Genomic DNA, 18,463 nt, shown 5'->3' with positions numbered 1-18,463 from the left:
TTCATCATGTCGTGTAATATTGTACACCTCATTTCACGTTAATTTCACCAAGCACACGCTCACACTCACGATAGCGCAGTGTTAAATCCTCAGAGTATTTTTTTTTTAAAGGGCACTTGGAATATTTGAGGTGAGAATAAGATTTTGAGCTCCGAAAATGAAATCATGAGCAGTTAAAGTCACTGTAGCAAATCCTAAATAGTGTGATATTATATAGTCATTGGTTGAAAGTCATTGGATGGGTCATTGGATCGTTCATACAGTAGCCTGCTTAGGCAACACAGGTTAGGCAACATTCGTAATGCTGATGAGGTGATACCGGTGGGAGTGAGGCACATAGGCCAGTCGTCAGTCAGGAATTTAGGAACAATCAGTAGGGCCACAGGGAGTGGTCCTCTGCTCCCCCCAATCTGAGAGTAGGGACCTATCATAGCTGTGTCCGGCGCTGCCATGCCTGGACATTAGGGATATATAAATAGGGCCGATACGACCAGTCAGACTTTAGTTCGCTGACAAAGCCTCTTGGAAAGGAGGCGAAACGTCCGACACCTTCAAAAAGTACAGATGACGGCTGAAGAAACCTTCTCATCATTGGTTGAAAGTAAAAATGAAGAAAAAGAAATTGTGGACAACCACGACGCGTCCCGCTTGACATCTTCTGGAATTTTGTTAGCCATTGCCCAAAAAACCCAACTTGATCCCTTTCGTGAATGCTAACGTTAGCCAAAAATGGCTACTGTGTAATTTATTACATAAGGCTACCTAGCTAGCTATCTATTAGCTATAATATAATAATAATAATAATAATAATAATAATAATAATACATTTCATTTCTAAGCGCCTTTCAAAACTCTCAAGGTCACTTTACAGTCACAGGATCGTTTTTTCTGCGGTTGATAAGTGGCACTTCAACCCAGAAGTAACTCAGATAGAAAGCTATCCAGCTGGGTAACAGAAAGCTAATAGATAGCCAGCTAGACTGTTAGCTAACTAGCTAGATATCCATATATCTACTACATAGCCAGCTACATAGCTAGCTAGCCAGATAGCTACTAATAATAATACATTTCATTTCTAAGCGCCTTTCAAAACTCAAGATAGCAAATGGATAGCAAATAGATAACCAGCTAGGTAGCTAGCTAATAAATAGCAAATATATTGCCAGCTAGGTAGCTAGCTAATAGATAGAAAATTGATACAGCTGTATGTCTATCTATCTATCTATCTATCTATCTATCTATCTATCTATCTATCTATCTATCTATCTATCTATCTATCTATCTATCTATCTATCTATCTATCTATCTATCTATCTATCTCTCTAGTAGCTGGCTAGCTATGTAACTCGCTATCTATTGACCCTCTATTAGCTAGCTAGCTTTCAATCTATTTGAGTTACTTTCGGGTTGATTGAACGCTAGCGAGTGTGGCTGCCGCTGCTCATCCACAGAAAAACTTATCCTGTGACTGTAAAGTGACATTGAGAGTTTTGAAAGGTGCTTGGGAAGGAAATGTTAAAAATATTATTTTAAGCTAACAAGCACAAAATAACAAGCTCACATCGTCTGTGGTTAGTATGTACTTAAAAATACGACGGAGGTGGGGAGTGGGAAGGAGGGTCAACCAAGTCAATTACAAAAAAATGGTCCACGCAAAGTTTTTGCCCCAAAACCATCCACAGACAAAACCAGGCCACCTAAATCCACCGTACTTTCCAATCCACCACGCTTTCCCCCTTTTGCTGTTTATTATCGCCCTCTGTCGGTGGAAAGTTAACATTGCAGTCAATGAGATTTTTCATGCTTGGCATTTTTTTTAATTGGATTTTCTAACTTCCTTGTTTTTATCCGGGTTTGGTACCGGATTGAACAGGCACTGGGTTGAAGTTAGCATTTGGGCTAACCATGATCATGTTCGCGTTAACGACAGGAATTTGAATGGTCTCCTGTGATACGTAGATGATTCGAAGGAATGGTTGTGTTTTTAGTCAATTCGAAAATGATTGGACAATGACAGCTTTCGGACGGTCTTTTTTTTTTTTAAGTAGAACACTCCAAAATATTGACCGATATGCGTTTTCAAGACAGACTTTTTCATTAAGATCAGTTATTTCCTGGCTAATGGTACCCTCTAGTGGACTTGTAGTTAATCACACCACATTTTTTTCAGTGTGAATTGATTCAGACATAGCACTACTGAAGGCCTAGCGATGAAATTGCGATGAATATTAAATACAATGCTCAATTTCTTTGTTTTTTTTCTCAATAAAATGGAGAGATTTCAATGGCTACTCAACACACAAACCCAAAAAAATTCCAGACAATGTATTGCCACTCAGACCGAAGCTCCAACAACATATGCTGAGCAGGCTCCACGTATGCAAATGATTAACATGCGACACCAGCTGCCTACTTCTAGATCAGAGAGTTGGGCTTCCTCCAAGAGCCTCTCGGATCAAGGGAGGACAAAATCGAGAAGGGAGAGGGGGGTAGCTAATAACGTCAAGGTGTGCTGTCGCTATTCCAATTTCAAAATACAGCAACTATGGTTTTACGATGCGCATTTACAATACAATATACAGTAAAGTCTCGTTATATCGATATCGGATATATCGATAGTCCCGGTTATATCGATACTATTTCTATGCAGGCACGGAGAAAATTACATGCAAACAGGGTCGGATATATCGATAGTCCCGGTTATATCGATATTTTTTCGGACTCCCTTGAATATCGATATAACGAGACTTTACTGTATATTGATTTATATAGCGCTGTAACTACGTGCTTAACATGGACAACGATCATATACAGGATATAAAGCAGTCACAAAGATAGTCGAAAGCACCAGGGAGTGTAACTAAGATCAGGTCTGAATAATACTGAGTCAAATGCCCAAAGATTTATAGTCCAAACACTGTCAACTTTCATTCCACATGTCGCCTCATCATATCTTTTCCTGTTCACCTCTCGCTGTTCTAGTCACCTTTCCACTTCCAACGCAACCATCGGCTAAAAAAAACCCTACACTCGCTAGTACTCCCCCCTCTCGTATCTGGCATCGTTCAGATATTAATAATAATAATACATTTCATTTCTAACCACCTTTCAAAACTCTCAAGGACACTTTACAGTCACAGGATATTTTTTCTGCGGGTGAGCAGCGGCAGTCACACGCGCCAGCGTTCACTCAACCGGAAGTAACATAAAGTAAAAAAAACAAAACAAACAAGCTAAATAAATAATATGACAACACAAATACTTATTTTTGACTTATTTTATACAAATAAAATTAACATAAATAAATAAAAAATAATCTAAAAAAATAAAAATACTAATAAAATAAAAATAAAATACAATAAAATACAAATAAAAAATATACAATAAAAATACTCATCACATCTCATTTTCCCGTACCTCTTATTCCTCATTAGGGTCGCGGGGGTTGCTGGAGCCTATCTCAGCTGTCTTTGGGAACGAGGCGGGGGACACCCTGAATTGGTTGCCAGCCAATCGCAGGGCACACAATGCACATACAACAGTCAGTCTCACACTCCAATAAAAATAGTAATAACATAAAATTAAAATACGACATAATACAAATAAAAAAATAGAATAATATCAAATAAAAATACTAATAAATAAATGGGTGAGTAGACAGACAGACAGACAGACAGACAGACATCCCAGGCTTATTTTGGGGGCTACATGGCCTAAATCAAGCAAAACTTAGATCTTGAACATCCCTACTCTCCATCTTTGTCCTCCCTCGCCACGGCGTTCCCGCCACGACCGCCGTCAATTCCCGAGCGCGTTCAAAAGACCACCAAAGACTTAACACGGTGCCCCCCTCTCCTAGAGGGGTTGAAACATTTACTTTAGCGCCCCTTTTTTTTACCTTGAGCAATCGAACAGACGGCAGAAAGGCTGCGTGGCACAGTTTCCTGATAGTCCAATTGATTGGCCGCGGCGCATCCAGTTGGTTCATGGCGCCCGCTCTTTTCGGTGCCTGGAACCTTCCCCCGGCACCAGAATCAAGGTGGGGCACAAATGGGAGAAGATCTCCAGCTCCAAAGCCCACAAATCCCAGGGCATGACCCCCCAGGGGGCAACCATCAAACCCCTTTTGAAGCCTTGACTTTCCAATGGAGATGAAGCGCCTTATCCTGGGGTCCCCCGTTCGGTCTCTCCTTGCCCCGACACCCCGACCACCCGATCCCTCCCCCCTTTCCTCAGATCCACACAGATCCACAGAGTCGGGGGCAAGACTGGAGAACCGGGAACATTACTTTCCACTTCCACGCAAGAACGTACGGTATTTCCCAAAGTGGATCGGAGACGAGGAACAAGAGATAAAGAAGCGAGCGGAGCGAGTAGAGGGGGATGCAGGTAGAGAGAGAAAGCAGAAGGGGGAGTGAGAGAGGAGGGGGACGTGAGAAAGAGAGAGGCAAGCAGCGCAGTGGCGAATAGCGCAGAAGGGAGAGTGAGATGGAGCGGAAAAAAAAAAAACGGAGCGCCAAAAAAAAAAACGGAGCGCAAAAAAAAACGGAGCGCCGTGACGGGCGACGGGTTTCAAAGCTGTCTTTCCACCACTGATAGAAAGACAGCTGGAGGAGGTGACGGGGGGGCTGATATTAATAACCAAAAATAAAGTGATGAGACATGAGAAAATGGAGCTAGTGCGGCAATGGATGCCGGTCAAGAGGGATCTGGTGGCGATTGTGCGGCTCACTGCCTGAAAAAGAGAATTCTGGTGGAGCATGAAAATTGAAGTAGATGGAGAAAAAAAATATATATATACATATATATCATACAGCCACCATGTCTACAAGGAGTGCGACCTATTTACCGATGTGTCGCTGCTCTTTAACTCATTCACTGCCACCAAGTGCAAAAATTTTCATTTTCACTCAAATTGCAGGACACACAGAATATTGAGTTGTAGCACTAAATAAACATGTAAAGGACAACCGACAGTATTTTTTTTGTTTACTAACTGACATCAGAAAAACGTTTTATAGCATTTAAAATTCCCAAAACATGCAGGCTGATATTTTTAGTCAATTGCAAAATGTCATGATCTGGTTGGCGACCAACGGGGGGCGCTGTCGTCCCCGCCTGCACCTCACAGGTGCTGGTCGTCCCGATCAGATTGGCGACCAGCGGGTAGCTGCCTGCAGCCTCGCAGGTGTTGGTCGTTTAATCATTGACACTTAAAAGGACACCCGGCACGATCTTCCGGTGCCGGTTCATTGTTTGTTTGCTGCTCGTTTGCTGCATGCATTGTGTACGTGTTTGTTTAACCTTGGCGGAATTTTACTTTTGGTCTTCTTTTGATACTTTGTATTTTTTCCATTCAGATGATTTTGATGTTTTACATTTTGTTTCCAGCTGACCTTTATTTTAATACAATTTGTCAAACAACCTCCTGCTCCCTCCTGCCTGCTTTTTGGGATCCGCACCCGCCAATACCACCTCGCAATACCGTGACACAAAACACCAATAAAAATTAGTTAAAATCTCCCAAAACTACTTCAAAATGACGAAATGGCGAATTTCAGAAGGTTCCGCCCCCTTGTTCGTGACGTCACGCCAGAACGTCTTGCCTTGCTCTAGAATCAAAACAATGGCTTCAGATTCGGAGAAGATGCTTTCTTCTTACTCATCCAGTTATGAATAGGGTTCAAACAGTACTGAAGAGGAAAGCATAAATGACTGCAATCGATTAAAGAAGTCGTTCCGTATCAATTTGAGTCGTCAGGACTCCAATGTAACGTCCCAGAAAATGCATGTGTGTGTGTGTTATCACAGTGAGATCATAACTGTTAAATGCCAAATGTTCTAATTTCACGTAGGGGTCTGTAAATGACCTTTTAAAGAAAAAACCTCTGGATATTGACCAAATCTTTGTGTGCCTACCAAGGCCTTCAATAAGCAAGCAACTACATGGAACACAATTCCATCCACAGTGCAATCAATAAAGTTGTCTGAGAACAAGCTATCAAGGAGGCCATTCACATCAAACAAAATCCTCTCAAAAGAGGGATGGCTGGGAGGGGGGGGGAGGGTCTGGGTGAGTGGTGGGACGCCTGGCGCCCTCAACTCTCGTCTGCTTCATCCCACCCAGAAGGTTTATCTCCTTTCATGGGAAGGAGATGTTACGCCATCAGCAGTTAAATTGCTTTTTTTTCCTTCCTCTATCTAATAACGGCTTCCGGCTGGATGTGGATCCTTTCCCGCTCTTAGAGCAATAAAGTCAAACGAGAAATCCCAGTCTCTTTTTTTCCCCAATTGCACAGCGACATGATGTCCCCCTACCCCGTACATGTTAAAGTACAACCGACGTCACTTTTTTGTTTTTTAACTGACATCAGAAAAACGTTTTATAGCATCTAAAATACCCAAAACATGCAGTGTAATGCTAAACACAGATAAAAATGACTTAAAGTGTCCAAAATCTGCAAAAAATTAAGCTGCGAAGTGGGCATTTTCAGAAAGTCCCGCCCCCAGTTCGTGACGTCACGCCTAGACGTCTTGCATTGCTAGTTAATCAAAACAATGGCTTCAGATTCGGAGAATATGCTTTCTTGTTACACATCCAGTTATGAATATGATTGAAATAGTTCTGAAGAGGAAAGCATACATGTTTGCAATCGATTAAAGAATTAATTTCATGCCATTTTGAGGCAACATTGGGGGGAACTGTCTCACCCAAAAAAAGAGGCACAAAATGGCGACCTCCTGTGGCCACCTCCATTTCCACAGGCTGTTAAATTTCTTATATGGAGCTTGGACGACCTTTTCTGGCGGCTTTTGGGTGCAATACGAGGTTGTCAGACCAAACAAGTACAGCAAAATACATTGACGTGATGGAAGGACTGCTCCAATGTGGTTTTTTTTCGGTCAGGGGCGTTCCTTTAGTGATGTCACGTACGGACTCGTCATCACCTCAAAAACAAGACTTCCTGAATATTCAGCGCGAGTCTTAAAACGTAAAATATAGCCATATGCGGTGGAATCTTATTAAAATACGCTCAGTAGAAGTCATTTGAAGCCATTTTACAAATTATGGACACAACTTGTCCGGAGATGTCGGTTGTCCTTTAAATTTCGAAATCCCAAATCGGGAGATTTTCATACTCGCGACACTGTGGTACGTGTTAAAATAATGTGAGCGTTACAAAAGTGTCAATTACAAGTAAATAAAACACAAAAATGCTTTTATTGTTTATTTATACATTGAATTAGTATGAAAAGTTTTTATTTCTTACATGTTCTTTTGTTTCACCTTATAAATGAACTGTCGGTATTGTGTCAATAGTTGCTTTATCTGGTCGCTATCTATTCGCTATATGGTTGGCTAGCTGGCTATCTATTAGCTATATAGCTATCTGGTTATCTAGGTGACGAGCTGGCTATCTATTAGCTATCTTTTAGTGAGTGAACGCTGGCGCGTGTGCCTGCCACTGCTCACCCGCAAAAAAAACGTATCCTGTGACTGTAAAGTGACCTTGAGAGTTTTGAAAGGCGCTTGTAAATGAAATGTATTATTATTATTATTTATAAAATTAGTTTGATTGAAAATTGATGGATTTTTTTTCCAATCAACTACAGTGATACCTCGGCTTACGAACGCTTTAGCTCACGAACTTTTTACTTTACAAACATTAAATTACAAACAAAAAAATGAGAATATAATATTGGCATAGCAACTAGTTTAAAATAAAAATGAAACAAAGCTGTCAAATAGCAAACAAATTTGAAAGTTTTTTTATGTCCATTGACGAGCTATATCTAGCTGGCTAGCTATCTATTAGCTCGCTAGCTTTCTATCTATTTGAGTTATTCCGGGTTAAGACGTTGAGTATCTGCAGTTGCTGGCTACCTGGCTGGCTACCTAGCTGGCTACCCAGCTAGCTACCTAACTGGCTACCTAGCTAGTTATTTGCAGTCTATTAGCTATCTAGCTAGATATCTATTAGCTAGCTATTAACTATCTAGCTAACTGTCTATCTATTTAATTTATTCTGGGTTGAGTGAATGCTGGCATGATGATGATGATGATGATGATGATGATTATTATTATTATTATTATTATTGTTTAATTTAAAACAGATTCTTATCTTACAGACATTGGATTGTAGGTGTTTCAAATACCTGACGTGTTTGGACACTCTGACGAAGGCGGAAGTATAGCTGTCAGGTATTTGAAACACCTACAATCCAATGTCTGTAAGATAAGAAACTGTTTTAAATTAGATATCAAGTAGACAAGATGAACTTAATACAACTATTATTATTATTATTATTATTATTATAAATGTATCATTTGACTGTAAAGTGACCTTGAGAGTTTTGAGAGGTGTTTATAAATGAATGTATTATTATTATTATTATTATTATTATTATTATTATTATTATTATTATTATAAATGTATCATTTGACTGTAAGGTAAACTTGAGAGTTTTGAAAGGTGTTTATAAATGTATTATTATTATTAGTAGTAGTAGTAGTAGTAGTAGTAGTAGTAGTATTGTTATAGTTATTATTATTATTATTATTATTATTATTATAAACAATGTATCATTTGACTGTCAAGTGACCTTGAGAGTTTTGAAAGGCGTTTATAAATGAAATGTATTATTATGATTTGTATTATGATTATGATGATGATGATGACGATTACTATTATTATTATTATTATCATTAGTATGATCATTAGTATGATTATTACAATCATTAGTATGATTATTACGATTATTATTATGATTACTACGATTAGTATTATTACAATTTTTATTAGTATTACAATTATTTATTATATTGTTATTATTATTATTATTATTATTATTATTATTATTATTATTATTACAGTGAGAGTCCCCCTGCTTCTCCCAACCATCCTCCTCCTTCCATACGCCATTGAACTGTATGTCAAAACGATTCCAATTTATCTTTCGTCACAGTGGGTGCGTTATGTCATTGACAGTCAGGGACTGACATTACATTAAGAATCTTCACCTGACCACCCCCATCACCTCCACGGGGGACCTGCAAGACCTCGGAGGGGCTGTCCAAATAGTGTGTATTGCTATTTATTGGGGAGATAGTGTGTGCGTAGGTGCGTGCGGGTGCGTGTGTGTGTGTGTGTGTGCGTGTGTGTGTAGCATCCCTTGACTTGCCACTTTTTTACTGTGTGTGGCCCAAACAAGCAGAATGCTGCCTTCCCTCTATTAGAGCGTGTGTGCATGTGCTGCGTTCCCATGTATCTCATGTCAACCCTGAGACAGGACTGGGAAGAATAAACTCAACCTGTTTTTCGTCTCTCCTGACTCTAGATGGCAGCCTCTTAATGCAAAATAAAAAATAATAAAAATAATCACCGGCCAGCACAAAAGCAGAAAAAGGATGATATGAGACTTCAATTAATAGAATATGCATTGCTGTATGGTCATTAAATCCCTGTTGATATTGTTTGGAAGCAAAACGTATTGCTGCCGCATTGGCTAAATAAGTAAATAAATACATAAATAAATACAGACATGAATGAACGAACAAACGAACGAACCAACGAACGAACCAACGAACGAACCAACGAACGAATGAATGAATGAATGAATGAATGCATCAATAAATGAATGAACGAATGACTGAACAGACAAACAGAAAGACAAAGAAAAATACAAAAAATGCATGGATGAATGAATAAATAAAAAAAATCAGACAAACAAAAAGAAAAGAAAAAAGACTGAAAAATGAACGAATTAATAAATAAACAAAAAGACTAAAAACACATGCATGCATGAATAAATAAATAAATAAATAAATAAATAAATAAATAAGCAGACAAACAAAAAGTCAAACAAAAACACTAAAAGTGGACGAATGGATACATAAATAAATAGATAAATAAAAAGACTAAAAAATGAATGAATGATTGAAAAAATAAATTATGGGATAAAAAATAATAAGACAAAGGAAAAACACTAAAAATTAACAAATGATTTCACAAATAAATATGAATGAAAAAAATAAATTATGGAATAAATAAATAAATAAATAAATAAATAAATAAAATGACAAAATGACGACAAAATAAATACATAAATAATCGGACAAAAAAAAACACTAAAAATGAACAAATGAATTCATGAATAAATAAACAGACAAACAAAAAGACTAAAAAATGAATGAATGAATGAAAAAAAACCGTTTATGAAACAAATAAATAAATAACAAAAACACTACAAAATAAAGACAAATAATCGGACAAACAAACAGACAAACAAAAACACTTAATAATGACCAAATGAATTCATGAATAAATAAACAGACAAACAAAAAGACTAAAAACGAATGAAATACATGTATGGAATAAATAAATAAATAAATAAATAAATACATAAATAATATTACGAACCAAAAGACTACAAAATAAATACACAAATAATTGGACAAACAAAAAGCCAAAAAACGCATGAATGAATGAATAAATAATCTGACAAACAAAAAGACAAACCAAAACACTAAAAATGAACACATGAATTCATGAATAAACAGATAAACAAAAAGAGTAACAAATGAACGAATGAATGAATGAAAAAAATAAATTAGGAATAAAAAAACATAAATGAATACACAACACGACAAACAAAAAGATGACAAAATAAATACATAAACAATCGGACAAACACAAACACTAGAAATGAATGAATGAATTCATGAATAAATAAACAGACAAACTACAAATGAATGAATGAAAAAATACATTTATGGAATAAATAAATAACTAAGCAAGAAGACAAACAAAGACTGCAAAAGAAATACATAAATAATAAGACAAAACAAAAATACAAAAAATGCATGAATGAAGGAATGAGTGAATGAAGGAATGAATTAATGGTTTTATTGACCACATGGGGTCACTACACACTACACACACATACACACACTCCTCTTCTCGTTTCACTATTTATCAGCTTTTTGATGGGGTTGTGAAGGCCTAGTGTATAACTAATTGCGACAAGGGTTTTATATATTCAGGCACTCGCAGCCAACAAGACAAGGCAAGATGGGATCACAAGTGATTTATTCCCCCTCACGGGGAAATTAACTTGGCCGATCTGTGATTTTTTTTTCCCCTTCCTGAATAATAAAACAGTTTCATTTCTATGGGCAACAATCAAATGAGGGGACAACCATTTTTTTTTTTTGTTACCGCATTGCTTTAAATTATAACCTTTGTGAACATCAATCAAGAAAGCAATTCTTCATTGTTGCTCTGGCGGGTTTTACAGAATTTACATTTCCTTGTTCCAAGGCAGGTTTTTCCATGTGGTCCAGTATGCATATCATAAATGACACAGGGCTGAATCGTTGTTCCGTGCCAATCCGAGTCCCGAGTGAAGTGCTGACCCCGTGACATCATCTATCTACCCAGTGACAGGAGTGACAGCGAGAGATAGAGAGATAGATAGATAGATAGATAGATAGATAGAGAGATAGATAGATAGATAGATAGATAGATAGATAGATAGATAGATAGATAGATAGATAGAGAGAGAGAGAGAGAGAGAGATAGATAGATAGATAGATAGATAGATAGATAGATACTTAGATAGATAGATAGATAGATAGATACATAGTTAGATAGATAGATAGATAGATAGATAGATAGATAAAGTCTCGTTATATCGATTCAAGGGAGTCTGAAAAAAATATCGATATAAGACTATCGATATATCCGACCCTGTTTGCATGTAAGATAGAAATAGTAGATATAGATAGATAGATAGATAACGAGACTTTACTGTAGAAAGATAGATAGATAGATAGATAGATAGATAGATACTTAGGTAAGTAGTACATAGGTTGGGATAGATAGGTAGATAGATAGATACGTATATAGATACGTAGATAGATACATAGATAGACAGACAGATAGATAGATAGATAGATAGATAGATAGATAGATAGATAGATAGATAGATAGATAGATAGATAGATAGATAGATAGATAGATAGATAGATAGATAGATAGATAGATAGATAGATAGATACTTAGGTAAGTACATAGGTTGGTAGATAGATAGGTAGATAGATAGATAGATAGATAGATAGTTAGACATAGATAGATAGATAGATAGATAGATAGATAGATAGATAGATAGATAGATAGATAGAGAGATAGATAGATAGATAGAAATAGATACGATAGAGAGATAGAGATACGATAGATAGACAGACAGATAGAGAGATAGAGAGAGGATAGAGAGATAGAGAGAGGGGGTAGATAGATAGATAGATAGATAGATAGATAGATAGATAGATAGATAGATAGAGAGAGAGAGAGAGAGAGAGAGAGAGAGAGAGAGAGAGAGAGAGAGAGAGAGAGAGATAGATAGATAGATAGATAGATAGATAGATAGATAGATAGATACATACAGTAAAGTCTCGTTATATCGATATTCAAGGGAGTCTGAAAAAAATATCGATATAACCGGGACTATCGATATATCCGACCCTGTTTGCATGTAATTTTCTCTGTGCGTGCATAGAAATAGTATCGATATAACCGGGACTATCGATATATCCGATATCGATATAACGAGACTTTACTGTAGAAAGATAGATAGATAGATAGATAGATAGATAGATACTTAGGTAAGTAGGTACATAGGTTGGTAGATAGATAGGTAGATAGATAGATACGTATATAGATACGTAGATAGATACATAGATAGATAGATAGATACATAGATAGATAGATAGATAGACAGGTAGATAGATACGTAGATAGATAGATAGATAGATAGATAGATAGATAGATAGATAGATAGATACTTAGGTAAGTAGGTACATAGGTAGGTAGATAGATAGGTAGATAGATAGGTAGACAGACAGATAGTTAGACAGGTAGATAGATAGAGAGAGAGAGAGAGAGAGAGAGAGAGAGAGAGAGAGAGAAGAGAGAGAGAGAGAGTGAGAGAGAGAGAGAAAGAGAGAGAGATAGAGAGATAGAGAGAGCGATTGAGATATGGATAGAGAGATAGAGAGATAGAGAGAGGATAGAGAGATAGAGAGAGGGGGTAGATAGATAGATAGATAGATAGATAGATAGATAGTTCAAGATAGAGAGAGAGAGAGATAGAGAGAGAGATCGAGATAGATAGATAGAGAGAGAGAGGAGAGAGAGAGAGAGAGAGAGAGGGATAGAGAGAAAGAGAGAGCGATTGAGATATAGATAGAGAGATAGAGAGATAGAGAGATAGAGAGATAGATAGAGAGAGGATAGAGAGATAGAGAGAGGGGGTAGAGGGATAGAGGGATAGAGGGATAGAGATAGAGAGATAGAGAGAGAGATCGAGATAGAGATCGAGATAGATAGATAGATAGATAGATAGATAGATAGATAGATAGATAGATAGATAGATAGATAGATAGATAGATAGATAGATAGATAGATAGATAGATAGAGAGAGAGGAGAGAGAGAGGGGGAGAGAGAGACAGAAAAAATAGGCATGATATAATATATATATTATGATATATATACATATATAATATAAACATTTCCTCTGTCCACTTCTTTTTATAAATCTGGCTAGCTCTCTGGCTATCTAGCCGGCTATCGAGCTAGCTATGTATTAGCTCGCTATTAGCTGGCTAGCTAGCTTTCTATCTATTTGAATTATTCTGGGTTGAGTGAACGGTGGTGTGTGTGGCTGCCGCTGCTCACCCACAGAAAATAAACTTATCCTGTGACCGTGAAGTGACCTTGAGAGTTTTGAAAGGCGCTTATAAATGAAATGTATTATTATTATTATTATTATTATATAATTTATAGACTTGTAGATTCAAATTGTTCCATCTTTACAATCCGGTAGGGGTTGGTTTGTTACAATACACTTCCCGATGTCAACATTTAGCAGTCTGATAGAGATTAGACAGAATAAGAAGTTATCATATTTCAAAGTGTCATGCTGTTATATGCTTCGTCAACATGTGTGACTCGAATACACAATTGAAGCACAGACAACCTGGGGTCAATCTGAGGTCAACAGACACAGCAAGTTAAACTGTTATCTTCATCTCGGAGATCTGGCCTTGGACAGAGACTACTTTATCACCGAAGCAATTTACGACTTGAAACTCCTTCACGGGAAGAGCTCATCAGCCAGGTTACAAATGTATGAGTTCGTGGAAGAGACAATGTTTTATTGCTTACAGCTGTTTGCGCTTAGAATGCCGAGGGGCGTGGTATTCTAATCAAGAAAACTATGTTTTAATAATGTATCACTTAAATTTGCATATTCTCTAAATTTATAGCTTGGCAGAGGGCTGCAGAATTTAGGCGTCTGTCATAAATGGCTATGTCTCCTGCCGGCAGTGAAGACAATCTTTCTGGGTTCAAGTCTTTGTCCACAGTGTCCGATCGAACATCTCTGACACAGTCATATTTTAGTTTTGCTATACAAAAACTAACCTACACAACTCACAATCACAAAGTTGCTTTTTTTGTACTGCTTGAACCTAAGTACTGTACGATACTTTATGGAAAGCGTTGAGAGGAATATCACCTGGGTGATTGATCAAATCCATCAAAAAGTCAATTTTCCCACATAACGAGTAATACCGTCAAATTTCAGGAAGAGAAAAAAAAAAACATGTGACTGAAGGCATCCGCTGACAAAGTTTTCCCTTCTGGATGGATGGTGGAATAAGCCGTTATCTAATTTGTCCCGCCTCTAGGTGATGCGTTCTCCCAGGAGGACGCTTGGGATGTGACAGTTCAATAGCGCTCGGAATACACACGCGCACAGCAGCCCTTCACTCCCGCTGCACAGGAGGAAGCAGGAAGACCTCTGCTGAGTCCAGTAGCGTCCTCCATCTGGAGACAGGCGACCGTTATGAGCCGGTGTACTCTTTACGGATCGTATCCATATCCACACATGCATGATTTTTCTCCCAAATATGTTAAATATCTATCTGTCCGTCTATCTATCTATCTATCTATCTATCTATCTATCTATCTATCTATCTATCTATCTATCTATCTATCTACCTACCTACCTACCTACCTAGGTATCTAGCTAGCTAGCTGTCTATCTAGGTGTCTAGCTAGCAAGCTATCTATCTACGTGTCTAGCTAGCAAGCTATCTACGTGTCTAGCTAGCTAGCTATTTACATGTCTAGCTAGCTAGCTATCTACGTATCTAGCTATCTATCTATCTACGTGCCTAGCTAGCTAGCTTTCTATCTACTTGTCTAGCTAGCTATCTATCTATGTGTCTAGCTAGCTAGCTATATATCTACATGTCTAGCTACCTAGCTATCTATCTACGTGTCTAGCTACCTATCTACTTACCTAGATATCTATCTACATGTCTAGCTACCTGGGTATATATCTACATGTCTAGCTACCTAGCTATCTATCTACGTGTCTAGCTACCTATCTACCTACCTAGATATCTATCTACATGTCTAGCTACCTGGGTATCTATCTACGTGTCTAGCTACCTACCTAGCTATCTATCTACGTGTCTAGCTACATATCTACCTACCTACCTATCTATCTACGTGTCTAGCTACCTAGCTATCTATCTACGTGTCTACCTACCTACCTATCCTATCTATCCATCTATATCCATCCATCCACCGATCCATCCATCCATTACTATCCTATCCACCTTTATTAATTTTGGAGTTTTTAACAGCGAATCAAATTTCAGCGTTGTGTTACGATGGTGCTAATCGTTAGCTAGCATTTTGAAACAAACAGAATGTATGCAAATGTTTTTTGGGGGGAGGTGGAAAATATCTGACATATGGGCAACAGGTTGCATTCCTCATGAGGTTGGTAAAGTTCGGGTTCGATTTATTCAATCAACATAGCCGAGAACAACAACAACAACAAAAAAACAAGCCTATGTGCAGCACAGAGGGGATAACTCGTCGTTTCGATGCTACTGGGAGGCCGATTAATGGAGGCAAATGGAAGTCCAGTGGGCTCCACCATTAAAGTTTTAATACTTCCTTGAGAACGATATCTTGAATGAAGTGACAAAATGACGACGGGCAACCCACATTTTGCATCCCCGTGTGTCAAAATGTGTCTTTTTATGGCTGTCGTCGCCAAAGAGCAGCTACAAACTAACTCGTGACACCCAAATGACACACAAAAAACATAATGTGAAATGCTACCGCGTCTGCGCATTTACATTCAAAAGCGAGGACTGATGGTTGATGCGCCATCATTGTTTTTAACTCATTCACTGCCAGACAATATGCACAAATATGTCCACTCCATTGCCAGGGTTTTTGTCATTTTCACTGAAATTGCAGGACCCAAAGAACATTGAGTTTTAGGACGACATAAACATTCAATACAGCGTAAGAAACCTTAGACTCTCGTCTTTCATCAGAAAAAAGGAGTTAATTCCTATGTTATATGGAGTTATATGAGATTGAAATGGGGGCGGCTGTACAAAATTACAATAAAATACATACATATTGCACTTTTACAAAAGCTGGAGCTGTAATAAAGTGCTAACATGGACAAAAGGCAAATGCTGCTCCCTTGTGGAAAGGAAAAAAAACATTGATAGAGGTCTGACCAGCGCTTTATCAGCTTCTTCTTCTTTTTCTTTCGGCTTTTCCCTTCAACTGGTCGCCACAGCAAATCAGTGTCCTCCATCTTTAGATGTTTGATCCGCATGTTTATTTTGGCCAAGCTTTTATGTCTTCCTGACACAACCCTCTGTATTTATCCGGGCTTGGGACCGGCACAAGAAGACGTATGTCCCTTTGTGGCTACAGAAGAAGCAACTCGCTCGTGTTCCAAATTTGGTTAGTTTGGTGTTCTTATGATGCATAATGTTTATAAAAAAATTTGAATTATACGACGGCTGATAGGACTATTTTATATATGCACATTCTTAAACATTCAATGTTATTATTCACTCATTTATGTGTAGTTTTGTCTACGTTGTTATGCTCTAGATATATGTGTAGTTTACCTTATAACTCCACTGAACCATTCTCATATCAGCCTTTCAGTCTAATGTTCCACGCCTTAAGTCACAGCCGATTGGCTCCTTTTGAAATGAGGTCATTCCCGCTAAATGTTTAAACAATATCTGTTGGGGGAAGAGCAGTCACCTTCCCCACTGGCTCTCTCTCTCTCTCTCTCTCTCTCTCTCTCTCTCTCTCTCTCTCTCTCTCTCTCTCTCTGTGCCGTTCCAAGAATAAATAATATTTCTGTTCATCATTTCGATTACTGCTGATTGACTATTTAGAGCAATTCAAGCGAAGTCCGCATGATTAATTTGAGTAGAACGCACAACATTTTCTACCTAAAAAAAGGACTCGCAGTTTGGGTGCGCGTTATAAACGAGGCCTGGGAAAAGATTCTCATATATAATTAATGTTTCATCCCTTCCAGGAGGGGGCAGCATTTCCATGGCTATTATCATAGTCATGCTTTGTTTCAGCTGTTGTTAATGTGCCCTTTCAGTTTCGATTCTCGGATCACGCGCATTCCCGTTTTTTGATTGTTGATCACCATTTCTGAATTCAGATTCAGCAGAAAGTGAAGAAGTTTACATTGTCAATAAATGATTGTTTTTTAACAAAATTTTATACAGATTTTTAACTCAAAATTAGCGTTGCGCATTATACACGCGTGCGCGTTATACTCGAATAAATACGGTAAACATTCTAATGGCTTCCCTGAGAAGAGACCGTCACTACAATGTGGCCCGCAGCAACAAATGACTTCCTTGTCCTAACGTGTCGGTCGTTCCAACTCAGGTTCATCAAGAGTAGAAACATTTATTTGCCCAATTGAGCGCACTGACCTTTACTGTCACTTCGAAACAATCAGAAGTCTGACAAGCTGAGAAATGAAGCCGACCCTTCGTCAAAAGATCAAGATTGTTATCCCGATGATGACAGATTGGATCGAGTCAGGCACACAACAATTAACAATCACCAAACAGCTGATAAATGTAAACATTCGAAGACGTTGAGAAGAAACACCTTGGACAGTTTTTTTTTTTTTCTGGGGGGGGACATTTAACGGCCTTTCTTGGAGAGCGTAATGGCCGGTCGGCACAAGCTATGGTACTGCCGACCCAATTTAAGAGCAGTCCTTTACGAGACAGACCAGACAGACCACTTCAGTGCCCATCGGTTAATACCTTCAGCTCCCCACTCTACGCTGTCAGTTCAAGGATCTGCTGGGGGATAACACACACACACACACACGCACAAATCTATAACCGCTAGATTAGCTTTTTTTGCCAAGCTAATCTTCTAAGTCAACGGAGCAATTCAGACACGGCTCAGTGTCAGAAGGCACTACAATCAACAGTCACTCTTTTGACTTGAATTCTCCACAGCCTACTGGTATTTTTAAACCTTCTTCTTTGAACCTTGGTGAGCCTTTGCCATGCCAGCGATC

General features: G+C 38.2%; 1 protein-coding gene across 20 annotated transcripts in view; it reads right to left on the bottom strand.

The window, feature by feature from the left end:
- Positions 1-18,463, bottom strand: part of trpm3 (transient receptor potential cation channel, subfamily M, member 3) — a 143,358-nt gene that overhangs the window by 112,142 nt on the left and 12,753 nt on the right. For 8 of the 20 annotated variants that reach the window (XM_088993656.1, XM_088993659.1, XM_088993667.1 and 5 more), the window contains exon 1: positions 3,899-4,332. The exons of the other annotated variants lie outside the window; for them this stretch is intronic. In XM_088993656.1, coding sequence (XP_088849782.1) covers positions 3,899-3,988 — 90 coding nt within the window. In that variant the 5' untranslated portion in view covers positions 3,989-4,332. Of the gene's footprint in view, positions 1-3,898; positions 4,333-18,463 lie in introns of those variants that run through there. 20 annotated transcript variants of the gene reach the window in all.

The sequence above is a fragment of the Hippocampus bargibanti genome, linkage group LG04 (genome assembly GCF_051943395.1).
Source record: "Hippocampus bargibanti isolate YZ-2025 linkage group LG04, ASM5194339v1, whole genome shotgun sequence".
NCBI classification, from domain to species: Eukaryota; Metazoa; Chordata; class Actinopteri; order Syngnathiformes; family Syngnathidae; genus Hippocampus; species Hippocampus bargibanti.
This window is presented reverse-complemented; position numbering and strand designations above follow the sequence as displayed.